The sequence below is a fragment of the Ammodytes marinus genome (genome assembly GCF_949987685.1).
Source record: "Ammodytes marinus genome assembly, chromosome: 17".
Taxonomy (NCBI): domain Eukaryota; kingdom Metazoa; phylum Chordata; class Actinopteri; order Uranoscopiformes; family Ammodytidae; genus Ammodytes; species Ammodytes marinus.
Window position 1 is genome coordinate 18,642,466 of NC_137221.1, and position 14,878 is coordinate 18,657,343.

The 14,878-nt window shown below is 41.6% G+C and overlaps 1 protein-coding gene across 2 annotated transcripts; it reads right to left on the reverse strand.

Annotated features, from left to right (window-relative positions):
• Nucleotides 1-36: 36 nt before the first annotated feature.
• casd1 (CAS1 domain containing 1) lies at nt 37-14,071 on the reverse strand. Of its 2 annotated transcripts, XM_080045581.1 has the most exons (18): nt 13,753-14,071; nt 12,492-12,588; nt 11,937-12,057; nt 10,247-10,291; nt 10,095-10,157; nt 9,871-9,915; nt 9,628-9,751; nt 7,656-7,870; nt 6,705-7,124; nt 5,739-5,828; nt 5,530-5,649; nt 5,133-5,293; nt 4,853-4,928; nt 4,456-4,557; nt 4,147-4,287; nt 3,489-3,566; nt 2,862-2,954; nt 37-2,580 (listed from the first exon to the last, which is right to left on the reverse strand). In XM_080045581.1, exons 1-18 carry the CDS (start codon nt 13,991-13,993, stop codon nt 2,323-2,325), a joined length of 2,490 nt encoding a protein of 829 aa, XP_079901707.1. In that variant the 5' UTR covers nt 13,994-14,071; the 3' UTR covers nt 37-2,322. The 2 variants fall into 2 exon arrangements, with proteins under 2 accessions (XP_079901707.1, XP_079901708.1); XM_080045582.1 differs by lacking the exon at nt 4,147-4,287.
• Nucleotides 14,072-14,878: the final 807 nt, after the last annotated feature.

Genomic DNA, 14,878 nt, shown 5'->3' on the forward strand with positions numbered 1-14,878 from the left:
CAGGGGTATAAATAGTTGTTGCTTTTACACGACCAAAAAGATCTATTAAGGCCTGAAACAATTAGTAAATGTATAGCTGTTGATCAGCAATAGACAAGAGAAAAACTGTTGGGTAAACTTCATACGTCAATTGAAATCGCAAAATGGAAATGTCATTCTCATTTATGCAATGACATAACTGGTTATTGAAGTGACACATGTACTTGGCTCTTCTTCAGTTTGAAAACACAACCCGGACTGCACATCATCAGATAAATGAGTAGAACCCTTGAAAGCTGCACACACAAAATGTTCCACTGTGAGGAAAACTATTCTCCGTGGACCCACGTTTTTCTTGTAAAGAGAAGCTACTTAAATGTGTAAAAAACAATTGACAATGCTTTCTTCCACTACTCCATTGTAGAAGAAATATGCAACTAAAGACTCAAATGCAATTCAGCTTGGATCTTTTTTTTTTTTTGTATCTGCTAGAAAGACCTTGACACAACACATGTATCCAATAAAAATGTGCTTAAGTACAGAAAGTATCTGCACTGGCATCATGTTGAACATTGTATTTCACCATTTAGATGAAAAAAAAAGGAAAAGGAAAAAGCAGGTCTTCAAAATAATAAAAAGTGCTAATCTCAAATGTGTGAGTATATATAGGCAAAGAGACATTGTCCACTTGTCAGCTGGCAAAATATACAATATTCTTCTTTGAGCAACAGTAATATGTCTTCTCAGCACAGTCAGTGCATTAACCTAGTGGTTGTTTATACGTGATGTGGCTCTGATGCAAAGTGCCTGAGAGATGGAAGATAACGATCTGAGGCTACATCAAAAGTGTGACCAAGTACACCCGAACATGTCCTGTTATGAATAAGCCACTAAGAAAAGCTGGATGTTCAAAAGTCATTCAGTTTAGGAAATCATTCACTCAAGTTCCCAGGCGGTGGCAGCAAAGGGAGGATGATAGTTAACGGTTAGTCCTATTGTACAATATAATGTGTAAGCCAGTGCATTCATTATTTAATTTTTTTTACACCAGAGCTAGGAGGCATGTTTATAAGGACAAAGGACTAAAAACACTGCTGAAGCATTGCTGTATAAAATAATGTCTCGCACTCTATTATACAAATATACACAAACTATGAAGTGAGCCGGTAGGACAGACAGGGTCTCAGAAACAAACGCTCGTAAACCTCCGCACTGTGTGTCTCTGAGGCAGAGCATCGTCTGTGAGATGCTGGGATGGGTGTACAAAACTATGTAATACTTCCTTCAAAAAACAGCAGTCATGAGCGCAAAGTACAAAAATTAAACAAAGCCAAAAATAATAATAATGTATAAAATATAAGCTTAATTTAAATCATTAAATACTGTACATATCACATAGAATTTCATCGCTACAGCAGGTGACCACGGTACCTTTCAGCACGAGGCAAAAAATAAAAAAAATCTAAAATTATTCACAAAAAGATTAGCAAAAATATGTCGAGAGATTATCCAACATTTTGACAATTGCACTCCAAATGTATATTTTAGTTTTGACAGGTTCTTTCCCCCCCCCCCCACACACACACCCAAGCCAGTTGTTGGTCCATAGTTTGCATATTTAGATATCTAACACTTCTTAAAAGTCACCAGAAATACTGTACACAGTAATGTTGATAATAAAATGCAGCACAATTGAACATTTGTAGATATCTGAATATGTAAAGCTATGGATCCACCTGAGCAAAAAACATCAACTGCTACTGCCATGTGGACGGAGTATGTGACTAGTGATCCCTTCCACAGTGAAGTCATGACAGGATGGTATTGTATGTGAAAAAACATCTTGTTAGTGTGATTGGCTAAATAGAGGCAACGCTGCAAAAAATATCACACAGCAAGCATGAGGTTCTTTAAATGAGAGGACCACTTTAGATTCCATATCTCCGCTTTTGAAATCAAGATAATGTAAACGGTTGGAGCGTCTTGTTCTTTTTTCTCTCTCTCTCTCTCTTTTTCATTTGCACTTTGCCCTGAAAGGAGTAAAAACCCCTCCCAGACTTCTTGGGCATTTTTTTCCATTTTCTTCAGTGTGCGACTTTTTCACAGCAGTCAAAAAAGTACAGACTCTGTTCAGAACGTGGCCGGCAGAGAGACACGGTTGTCCCAGGCGCCCACCTTTGTGCTGTCCCTCAACACGACCGATGTGTTCTCCTGTGGCCAACAGTAGGCTAAAACACAGGGCCTTGCTCCTGGGCTTAAGATCTGTACCTCCATTCCAAACTCAGCGCGGGGCTCAACAAGTTTGCTTTGCCCCGCACCAAAACCCCCCTTTAGAGGTGTCTGTCAAGTCTGGCTGCTCCTGGCCACTAGCAATACAAGCAGACTGAGGAGCCCCACGGCCCCCAGCCTCTTCAGCAGGGCCACACTGTCTTTGGGGATGACCACCTGGGCCAGGTCGTTGGTGATGAGGGAAATCTCGTGAGCCACACACACAAAGATGAAGGTGCTGACCATGATGTTGAGAGAAGGGTTTCCCGGGATCAGCACCAAAATACCCTTGGTGTCTGCCGCCAACCAGATGTGGTACTGGCATATGAACAGCTGGGGGCGACAAACAAAAGCTCATGTTCAGCAGTAGTATGTCATGTAATGTGCGCTAATTCACTTTTAATGTGGAGCAACAGAACATCTAACATAAGAGCTGGTAAGGATGGTCAGTGACTTTTGTCATTTGTATTCCTGTTCTTTTATTACTGTGAGCTCATCTCAGGTTTTTACCGATGACTCCTTTCTGTTATTGTTTTATAGGTAGTTTTATTGAGGGCTGTAATAAACCCATTGTTATTATACTACTGTGACTCTTACAGCCAGGTCCATCTTACCTCGAGGGAGATCTTTCCGAACCATGCAAAGAATGAGCTATATATAGAGCGGGCGTAGCCGGGAATGTTCCTGATGAGAATGAAGGCCAAAATCTGAGGGGAGAGAAGACAATCCTCAAGGGTTCAAGCAGGAAGAGACACACTAAGCACACACATTATGACATCCTTATCAATTAAAGTCGAAGGCTGAAGTCTAGGAGTCGAAACCTCTCAAGTTAAGAGTGACATACAGCTAGTAAGACAAAATGTTCAACCGTCGGTAGGTAAGGTAAAACATACTTAACTATATCGTTCACTCCCTTATCTAGTGCATGACTTCCAAACAGGTCCCCAGTTGGGATTGGCTCCATGTGTAATGATAACACAACTTTTTTTATTATTTTTTTTTGCCATGAAAGGAGGCAACTCCCTTGTTGTTACAGTCATGTTATCCTGTTCTCATGTAACTCGAGGTCAATTATAAAAACAAATAATAGTTTGGCACATTAGTATTATAGAACCATTGTCATACTTTGTACACAAGGCAAAGTAGTTGAATCAACAGTTATCCCAAGCCAACTATGGGAGGAAACGTTTGCTGTCAAAGCACACAACAGAAGGAAATAGAAGGACAGATAGAAAGTGTACCTGGACCACAGAGATGTAAGGGTGCATCTCGTTGCACTCCGTTTTGGTTTTGCAGCTGCTGGCCCAGATTGAGTAAGTCTAAGATGAGGAGGAACAGGAGAAGTTAGGCAACGGGTCGTGATCATCAGTTGCAACAAAGACAAGGAGGTGGATGACTTAGCTTGACTAGACCGTGACAAAAGAAGTTACTGTAATCCCCATCTGCTTTGGGGGCAGTCAACAAAAGAACAGAGAGCTGCCTCTCCATTCACCACCTGGTAGGAATTTTCCATGTTAGATAAATAGATCCCAGTTCATATTACATTTTGCGGAACTTCCTCAATACAAACAGGAACTTTCTCAAGGGACGTACAAAAGCATTGAGAGAGGAAGATGGTGTTTGCCAAAGGAGCTACCAGAAGTGGCACGCATGCACGGTAAGCAACCCTTCCCTGTGTGATTCTCTCCTAAGCTGAACTATGCAATTTGTTTAGTAATTAAAGGTTTAGAAAGAAAAGGAGCTGAAGGTAACTTGCGGCAACAGTTTTCAAATTTGAAAATAAAAAAGGAATAGCATAGCCAAAACATGTAGTATTTGACAGCCATCTTAAAAAAAAGTAACCTCAGTATTGGTATGAGCAAACCATGTCTTGAGAAACCCATGTGTGGAAAGGCTTACTATGAAGGAGACGACGGACAGAAACAGGAGCAGGTTGGAAATCCTGCCAGAGAAGAGAGCCTCTCCTTTCCCCTCAGACAGCACCTGGCACTTCTGAAGCACCAGATAGAGGAAGGCGAATAGCATGCCGTGTATCACCGCCTGCAAAAGAGCATTACAACATTAGATCTATTTGACTGAATATGAAAAAAACTTGGCCCCACTGTAAAAGAAAAAAGCCTCTGATTTACTCTGCCATGCATTACATTTCAAAGAACATGTTAGTGCAGAGACTGACTACTAAAGTGGAGTGAAACACATTTGACTTACAAATCGGTCCAGCTTCCATCTGAACCACCACTCGTGGATGCTTCCTTTTAGCTCAAAGAGATTGGAGATGGGCCACATAGAGAAGATACTCTCAAAGAAACCCTGGAGTCAGGACGGCAAAACATGAATATTACATAAGCAGGGCTTCATACGAGGAATAAAACGATAGTGTAGTGGTTACACATTCACATTGCATCCATTTTTGTAAAGTACGTTACATTTTCTTTGAAATTGTGCTGTGTGACATTTGACCACTTGCATCTCTGTTAGTTAATTGTTCACATGAAATTAATATCAAACTTTTAAGCAATATAATTACATTTCAATTTAAAAGCTGAAACTTAAGTGAAGTTCCAATTGTAACAAGTGGGATTTAATGTTTTTTTATTTCACGCACCTGTGAAAAGGCAAAAAGGGAGATAAATAGCAGGAGGCCCAGTAACTTTGCCAAGACCCCGAGGTGCCAGATGCCACTACCTGTTCAGAAAACAAAAGAGTCATTAGCGGGAAGGTTTTTTTTCTGAATGTCACTGCTGCTGACATTTTTGACAGGAATCACATTTATTTTGCAGAACTGAATCATGTGTAATGATTCTCATATTCCTACGCGAGTGTGACGCAAGTGAGTGAAACACATAACGTAACAGTTTTCTAAAACTTGCAATCACTTGTGACACCTACTGTTGGCCTTCTTCTGAAGGATCTGAGGCCACAGGGCCAGCGTGGCGTAAATGACGACGAACCAGAAGGTGACCAAAGGGACAAAGTAATAGAACTGGTAGGGTCTGTCCATTACCACACACAGCACCAAGACCAGGAAGTTCAGACGGAACAGCACCTGGAGTGGAATGGATATGACAACAAACAGTAGAAACACCAATCATATCACACAGATCAAATTGCACCACACCCGATAAAAAAAACACACAGCAGCTCAGTCCAAACCAAATACCTCTATTTGTTTTGTTATAAATTCTATCATATAGTATTTCATGCTTACAAAATATTTGTAATGTATAGTTACAATAGATCACCGCAAGATCCTGGTTAACTTATAACTGACTGTTTGCTTACCTGGCACACTCTGTACAGTCCAAAGTCTCCTTTAAGCCAGAAAAAGGAAAAGTGTCCATAGCCAGTCTGAAAAAGGTACGCTGCCACCAGCACCCGCACATGCATGTATACTGGAATGAACTGAAAGACAGAAACAAATCATTAGTGCATTCTGCCTTAAAGCAGGTCACTCCCTAAGGGGATGTGTAGAAGATATAATTCAGACTCACAGCGCTAGCTCCAGATATGTGATAGATGAGGATGACCAACTGCATCCAGCCTTTCCACTCATCTGTCTGCTCTCGGTTGAGTAATTTGGTCTGTTTGAGAGAGAGAGAAAACAAATATATGTATTCAGGTATTAAATCGTACACAAGATATCAATTCCAAAAATTAAATTAAAAGGTAGAACATCAGTGTTTCCCGCAGCGCATTATAGTTAATGCAGCTAAACCCCTTCCCTTTCTCCTTTACGAAATCCATTTCCCTCTTCAGAAATGCAAACCAAAGGTGTGAGGTTTGCCCCAGTTTTGTTTTTGTTCTAGCTTTGTTTTGTTTCTTGTGTATTTATAGCTTATTTTCTTAATAATTTTGTCTTAGTTATTTATTTCACTTTTTTTTTCTGTATTCCTTGTCTGTTTATGTGAGGGAGGGGGGAGGGGGGAGGGGGTAGGGGGAAGGGGGAAGGGGGAAGGGAGAGTGTTGTGTATGTATTGTATGTGTTTACTTATTCTTTTCTTTTCATATGTATAAAACTATAAAACCACTAAAAGAAAATAAAAAAGAAAAGAAATGCAAACCCACTTTAAGGTCTTTTGAGAGCCGTGGTTTGTTTTTGCTGAAAACATTAACTGTCTTTGCTGTGATAACTGTCTCCTCACACATATCAATAAAGCTTGCGATTGTATCTGTCATTTTATGAGTATCGGAGAATGGGCAAAACACATGTGCCAATCCATGGTGTCAAAGACATATACTGGTCTAAGCTGATGTTTAACCATTTCTTCAAACTACATTTAGATGTAAAAAAATCCATAAACAGAAATTTAACATTTGTAGACATGTATATTTGATTCAACACCAAGTTAGAGTGTATTGAATTTAACTTTGTTTAAAAAAAAATAAACACGTGGTTTCAAGTTCTAAGTATACTTCCCCGTATTAAAAAACTACTGCAATGCATAGTGCCATCTCACCTCCTTGCTGTTCTCGCTGTAGAACACCCCCAGGACAAATATGTAGATGAGAGGGATGAAGAATGTGGAGTGCGTGTAGAACTTCTGCTCTTTCATGAACACGTCCGCTCTGTCACAAAGGTAGAAATAGGCCATGATGATGCCCATTCGACAGAGGGCCTGGAATGGCGCCTTTGGACCCAGGGGGATGGAGGCCGTGGCTGGCTTCTTCTCCTCCAGACTCTCCACGTCCGGGGGCACGGGCCGGCGGTGACGGTTGTTGCCCAGGACGTGGAGCACCAGGTAGACCAGAGCCGAGCCCAGGAAGAAGCACAACGACAGCTTCTGGAAGAGGTTGGGAGGGGGCAACTCCTGGCAGCAGGAGCCGTCTATGGGCCTCAGTAGCTTGTTGCACACAGAGTTCATGAGGACCATGGCTCCCTGGACAGGAGGATTACACAGTGGTGAACAAGATTTGAGTAATAGTTTAAAGCACTATGCAACTTTGGGTGTGTCAGAGAGGTTAACATTTTCTAAGGTGTATTCTCATAGCTGAATAATCAAACGTTCCTCAAAAGGAAAACTGTATCCCTCGAACACTGTTTAAAGAGAGAAAAGCTACCTGAAAAGTTACTATTTTACTGATGTTTTGAGCAGTAGGGCCCACACTTTTGTTAACAAACATATTCTAGCCTTGTGTTTGGTTACAGGTGTCTCAAAATAATTTAGTTTTGATTCATGATGATAGAATTATTCAATATAAAAATTATTAAATGTGGAGAAAATATGTTTTGTAAACTAACTGCAGGCGCTGCAAATGTAAACAAATCCCCCTCCCCTGAAACTGCATAGTGCACCTTTAAAGCAAAAAATGTAAAGGACTGACCTGCCACAGTAGCTGAACATAGAAGTACTGATTAAAACAATCTAATTGCCAATACAACAATGTAAGTAAACAGAAATCCTTCTTACCACATCCCTGGTGCTCTCGGGCAGGTGCAAGCCGTCGTCTGACTGGGAGATAGTTTCCATGGCAGCCTGGCGGGACGCAGACAACAGCTTGACCCGGGACCTGCCGTTACGCTTGCTGGCATTGAGCACATCCACCACTGCTTCGTTGTACAGCTCAAGCTGGTGGTTGGTGATCATTTTCCTGTTGTCACTCAACACCTTCTCATTTACCGGGTCTAGAGGGCAGTGGTGGGATTTTTTATTAGGAAGAGATACTTAGTTCAGAGGGTGCATGTGTGAAAAGTTAATATTCATAAACGTCTGTTATTTCATGTGAAATTACTAAATCAGGCAAACTTTTTAGTCAAAAATACTAACAGGGAAATTGCTATTTAGTAATGACACTGTAGCACATAAAATGCCCTAAATATCCGGGCTATCTATATTTTTCATCCTGTTGGCTGAAAAACATGTATCAAAGTTCAGCAATCACAAAGTAAACGCATATGTCGATCATAAGTGGCAATCGAAACATACATTTTGTGGTGTTTAATGAGATGAAAAGACTTTGATTGTGTCAACACTTTGGAAGCATTGCTTTAAACCAGGGGTGGCCAACCAGTCAGAGACTAAGAGCCACATTTTTTACTGTGTTACTGCAAAGAGCCACATCGTACACACGGGTACACATGAACATCCCCCATCCCTTCCTCATACACGCACGCACGCACGCACGCACGCACCGGTCTGCAGACCAATCTACTGTTTTTTGCAGTTGCAGAGTAAAGGATGCTGCCTGCTTTAGAAAAATCAGAAAAATAATGTTCCTTCTGCAGCTCAAGATTTGATTTAGCCTCTAAATTTTCCTCTCTAAGTGCATCAGATTGATGCATTTTACTTTAAAACGGTACACATTTTCTTCCAGTGTGCAATGCCCTCTGACCCCCCAACAAGGACCAGGGTCCCTCCCACAGTGTCCCAAAATCATCTGGGAAACACTGACTTTCTTCATATGTTTTTTGCCAATAATTGTATGTATCTGTGCGGAAAAGTCAGTGTAACTGACTGGATCGGTAGGAGTGGGGGGGGCCTTTGAGAGTCTTGGTCCAGGGGCCTATTATCTCATAATCCGTCGAAGAACCAACTGGATTCCACAATCTTTTTAATTTTCGCATTATTTATTAAAAAGAAAAAAAAAAGAAAAAAAAAAAAACGGGGGGCCCCACACTAGGACTTGAAACGGGCCCCCAGATCGTTAAGGCCGCCCCTGTGATAATGACAGAACTGGACTCCTACAGTACTAAGACGACAGGCCAGTCATTTTCAACAATGAATATTGTGTGCACTGCCTCACACACAAACTCTCAGTTCAACCAAGTCCACAAACAAAAATATAACAATTTACAATAGCGTTTTTCTCTTACTATGCATGTTGCTTAGTGGGACTTACTTTTAGCATGGAGTGAGCTGAAGTGGCGCTGAAGATTTGAAGCCTTGAAATGCGCTAATGACGCCTGGCATATAAGGCAGAATGGCTTGGTATAACGTTCAACAAAAAATATAAACTCTCCTACTCTGTTTCGGAGCGAACTTGACACAAATTGTTTACTCACGGAAAACCTTCCTCCAAGCTGAGCGGGCAGTTTTAGGTTGCGTCCACACCAAACGTTTGCGAACGTTATGTTGCGTCCTCAATTAAACATTTGCGAACAGGCATACATATACACATTAACAAAATAAAAAATGAAATAATAAACAACATGTAAAACGAACGTAAGAGCCGCATGAAACGTTTGCGAACATGCACACACATAGGCCCACACAAAAAAAAAAGTATAGAAAAAAAAAAATAATTATAATCACAAAATTTGATATGAACTGAAGAGCCGCACGAAGCAAGGCAAAGAGCCGCATGCGGCTCGCGAGCCGCAGGTTGGCCACCCCTGCTTTAAACCATCGAGTGGGACCATAAATTGTTGGTAGCTCAGTTTACCTTGCAGGACCCAGTAGACCTCTCCCTGGTCAGCCAGCCTCTCCAGGTAAACAGCAATGGCTGACAGGTTGACCCTGTACTGCTGCAGGGCCTCGCTGCTGCCACTGTGCAACTTGATAGACCACTGTGGAAAGATTGATTATTGGATTAGACTGAGATTGACACAACTTGGCCACCACATTGTTTTCTTTGTCTATCGTGATATGTGCAAGCATTGCTAAACACTCATTTTAAAAGACTTACTGTTGCAGCTCCAAGGATGACAACATCTGGCTTTACAGAAGTTTCCTGCAACAAATGAGAACGTGTGAATGCAATTGGAAAAATTCAAATCATGTCCAAACCACATGACAATTCCAAGTTTAGGGGACACCCTTGATGAACAAGGCTAGCAATGTATCATGTGATACATTGCTAGCCTTGTTCCTGTTTAAGTTATGCAACTTAAACATCCACAGTATACTCACGTGTGTCCATGCTATCAACCGCTCCTTCATTGAATTATTTGCCTCTGGATACCACAGGAAGTCCTACACACAAAGAGGACATTGATGTTTTTCATTTATCAGTGTTTTTCTTTACAGAAAAGGAGATAAAAACACATCCAGAAATAGCTTACCACGTTAACAGAGGCCGTCTCATCTTCAAAGGAAATATCCTCGTGCTTCAGACATGAAATGGGGACAGACAGACAGACAGAGAAAGCCTGTTAGGCAGGTAGTGTTCTTCTTTTCCCAGCTTGAGAGCCATCAAACAAATACAGTAACAGCTTCTACCCAATTTCGTTGCATCAGTACTGCATTTTTTTTTGAATGAACAAAACTGAGTTTAGGGGGAATTGGAGGTGCAGGGTCCAGGGAACTTGTATTGCTTATAATTTGACCCCTTAAATATGCCTTGAAGGCTTCCCAGTTGTGGCCAAGGTTTGGGATGTGTTAATCTAAAGATAAATATCAATTTGTTCCCCCAGAAATTTTAGAAACTTTGAGTCCTGCATACCTACATCTCAGCTAGAGATGGTTGTGCGTGAAAATCCCAGTAGATCAGCAGTTTCTGAAATACTCAGACCAGCCCTTCTGGCACCATCAACATTGCAATTTTCAAAATCACTTAAACCCCCTTTCTTCCTCACTCTGATGCTCGGTTTTAACTTCAATAAGTTGTCCTGTCCAGGTCTTACATGCCTAAATGCATTGAGTTGCTGCCATGTGATTGGCTGATAAGTCATATGTGTTAACAAGAAGATGAACCACTGTACCTAATAAAGTGGCCGGTGAGTGTATAATAATAATGAAAGTTCCCTTTTTCTTACTTGAGCCTGTGCTCCCCAAACTGTCACTGCACCTGGTTGATAAGATAGTTCAGTCCCTCTAGAAATACATGTGTATGTTTTAATTTAGGAATGAGGTGACGAACGCGCATAACAGTGAAGCATGAGTAAGGGGGGCCCATTGACTGTGGACGTGCCTGCTGTGCATACAATATGCAAATCTTTCCAAATGAGCTATATGTCACATGCCAAACATATTGTGGCAGTAGGGTGTGGAGCCCAAGGCCAACATACCTGTTTAGCTACAAATCTGGTTGAATCACATTTTGTGTGTTTGTGTGCGTGTTTAATAAGGGATAATTGCACACACACACGCATACGAGTAAAGCACGAGTAAGGGCTTCTACCCAATTTCGTTGCATCAGTACTGCATTTTTTTTTTAATGAATTTTTATGCAAACCATACCTCACTGGTATGAGTATGTTTTCTAAAGGCCACTTATTTCAGGGTTTTCAGGCAGGAGTTAAAGCCTTGTAAACGTTGGAATATTTTAAGTAGTAAGTGAGTTATCAGTCAGGCCTACATTATGCATCTTGTCATTTTGGTAAGTAATGACTGGAGAGTACTGCAATGCCAAGGAGCAAGATAACCGTTTTAAGTTTTTTTTTTCCCAGAAAAAAAAAAAAAAGGTTGAGGCAAAATAATCAACTGGGGAAGTGTCCTGGGAAAACACTTCTTATAGGAGGACACAAGCAGCCCTGCCTCCAAAGCTGTTGTGAGTGACACATACCTTTCCGTTTGTGGTTAGAATCTTAAATGGATCTGTTAGGATATAGTGGCTGGCTGGCTGCACACGAGGTAGATTTAAAAACCGAAAGACTACTTTTCGTGACCATATAAAGCCCACTCATTTTGTTTTCAAGATAGTTTTGGCGTATACACAGGACGCATGGGAGAAAAGTAAATGGAGGAATGTCTGACAATGTCTGCACTTTGTTTTTTTCATGCAGGTGTGTTTCCATGTTTTCTCAAAATTACCTTGGTACCATCCTCTCTCCGCTCAGGATCAATAATTTTGATGAAGGAATAAAATAGCTGCCTGATTCGTGAATCACCAACAAAGGCCACCCGCTTTTCAGCAAGGCAGGTTTTGGCTTCACTGTAATACAAAAAAAGCAATGAGGAACCTGAAAACCATAAAGCCAAACAACTGCAGATATAGCAATCACTCGTACGCTGGGTGGTTAATGGCATTCTATAATCTAATCGAAGGCAGATCTTATTACACAGTCAGTCCATGTGATAGATAGCATCTTCTCAATTTGGCTCACAAATTACCCATCCACCCTGGTGTGTGTACACACACACACACACACACACACACACACACACACACACACACACACACACACACACACACACACACACACACACACACACACACACACACACACACACACACACACACACACACACACACACACACACACACACACACACACACACACACACACACACACACACACACACACACACACACAATCTTCGTCTCAAACACACTGTATATATCCTCCCAGAGTTAGTGTGACTCACATGCTTTTGTATTTGTGCATCATGCAGCCATACGGCTGCCATACGTTCTCTCCCAAGTAACGTCCTCTGGAGAGCAGCCATTCACATGAGTCTCCGCCTGCAGGCAAGACACACATAAACTACCAGTAAGAAAAAAAATAAGAAGAAAAAGGCCACTCTCTATCCCTCATAGTTTCTTTGTGGCTATGACTGAGACCTGCCGCTGTTAATAGCACCCTGGCCTTTCATTCAGTGCTGCTGTCAAAAGAGTAACATACAATACAGGGCTCTGCTAGAATGAAGCCATCAGCAATTTAGCTCAAGCATAAATCTCTCCTGCTATTCATTTGTGTGCAAAATGAATGGAGCCATCTGCAACTGAATCCGTCCATAGAAACAGGCGAACATGAGGGTCGTTGGCCTGGTGAGAGACGTGGGCATTTACCGGTAGTGTCATCGCCAGCCAATGCAGCTGCTATACGTGTCTACACATAGATCTCAGGTTCCCATCCCATTTCAGGGACGAAGTCAACTCTGCAAACCAGCTGAGAAGTTTATGTATGCCATGATTATATTTATTTATGGTCCAACTCTGGCATGGTGCCATCGCTGTCACTGTCAATCCTGGGGTGTAGGACAATGTCCGATCCAAACCTTTAACGTTTCACCTGTAAATGACTGTTAAGGGTGCGTCTTTATCAACCCAGCTGACTAATCTTTGCCCGACAAAGCAATGCAAACATGTGAAAGACCGGAGCCAGACTGCTGTAATACTTCTCAAAACCACAATAGCTGGAGTTTGTTAGTTGTTGGCGTTAGTAGACTACACCAAATCTATGACAGGCTCTTTTGATCGTGAAGCATTGTTTTTGGTAGTGTGGATTAAAATGGAATTAGCCTCCTAATACTAGAATAATCTATTAACTCTATCAATTGTTAGCTACATCATCTTCCCCAGCCGTAATCAAGCGTGTCCTGACATGAGCATGTAAACACAGCTAAATGCAGTATTAGCTTTAATAAGCTAACCAGTAAAACCGATTTAAATTCGTGCAGCTTAGTTTCCACACGTAAATTATAGTCTTTATAAACACAACCAACTGTCTGCATTGTCTGAGGTTTGCACATTTTAAAAGCAACAGCGAATAACGGCAATGCAGCCGTAAAAAGAGAAGTACTCACAGGCACGGGCAGCTAGCTGGCTAACATTAGCATTAGCTGCTGGTAAGTTTTTCTCTGGCTGCATCAATAATAACTTGATAAAACACGGGAGAACACTTACCGCCATAATACCGCGAAGCTGTGTGGAACACGAGGAGTAAAAAGACGACTGCAAGCGATATCAATTTGGCATTTTTAATGGTGAAATGTTGATTTATTTCGCGTTTGCCCAGGCTATAGGCCAGGACCGCCATCTTTGCTCCTCCATGACAACAAGCACCTGTGCAGTCTCGCAGCGGCCGCGCTTCACCGGCTGCACCATCTGCACGTTCAGCTGCACAAGGCACCGCCTCCATTGACATCACCGCTGCTGCTCAATATCTGATTCAAATGTGTCTTATGTTTAAACGATAGAATGTATTTAAAATATGTTTAAACAAGTCCACCTCATTCACACTCAGCTATATACTGGGACTGGGACAGTATTTGTAGCCTAATTGTATCTGGGCGTGTAGTAGAAGGAATGAGCTAGAGACATGTGCATGGTCGTGAAAAACCGGTTGTCCTGGAAATGCAAGGTGGTGACCTTTAAATTGTTTGTTTCACTTTAAAGACCTACTTCAACAGTGGAAATATGATGGTGTATTGAACCCTGAGATCCTATGTAGGCCTAGTATAAATGTGCAAACATTTTGGAAATCGGTTCATCCTAGCCTGGGGAAAGGCAGAAAGAGTGTTTTATGGTCTCACTGTCTAACCCTACATTTTCAAAATGTAGGGTTAGGATTAGCCTAAAACAACATAACATGATGTAGGCCTACTCCCCCACCCTAACCCAGAGCAGGTGGACTGGGTAGGCCTACCACAAAACTGAGTTTAGGGGGAATTGGAGGTGCAGGGTCCAGGGAACTTGTATTGCTTATAATTTGACCCCTTAAATATGCCTTGAAGGCTTCCCAGTTGTGGCCAAGGTTTGGGATTTGTTAATCTAAAGATAAATATCAATTTGTTCCCCCAGAAATTTTAGAAACTTTGAGTCCTGCATACCTACATCTCAGCTAGAGATGGTTGTGCGTGAAAATCCCAGTAGATCAGCAGTTTCTGAAATACTCAGACCAGCCCTTCTGGCACCCTCAACATTGCAATGTTCAAAATCACTTAAACCCCCTTTCTTCCTCACTCTGATGCTCGGTTTTAACTTCAATAAGTTGTCCTGTCCAGGTCTACATGCCTAAATGCATTGAGTT

What these genes read in the sequence shown, in the direction of transcription:
- casd1 (XM_080045581.1), bottom strand. Translation starts at nt 13,993, where the DNA reads ATGTCAATGGAGGCGGTGCCTTGTGCAGCTGAACGTGCAGATGGTGCA. An exon ending in ATGCACAAATACAAAAGCAT is followed by an intron (nt 12,058 to 12,491) that starts GTGAGTCACACT and finishes TTTGTATTACAG; the next exon opens with TGAAGCCAAAACCTGCCTTG. An exon ending in TCATCCTTGGAGCTGCAACA is followed by an intron (nt 9,752 to 9,870) that starts GTAAGTCTTTTA and finishes ATCTTTCCACAG; the next exon opens with TGGTCTATCAAGTTGCACAG.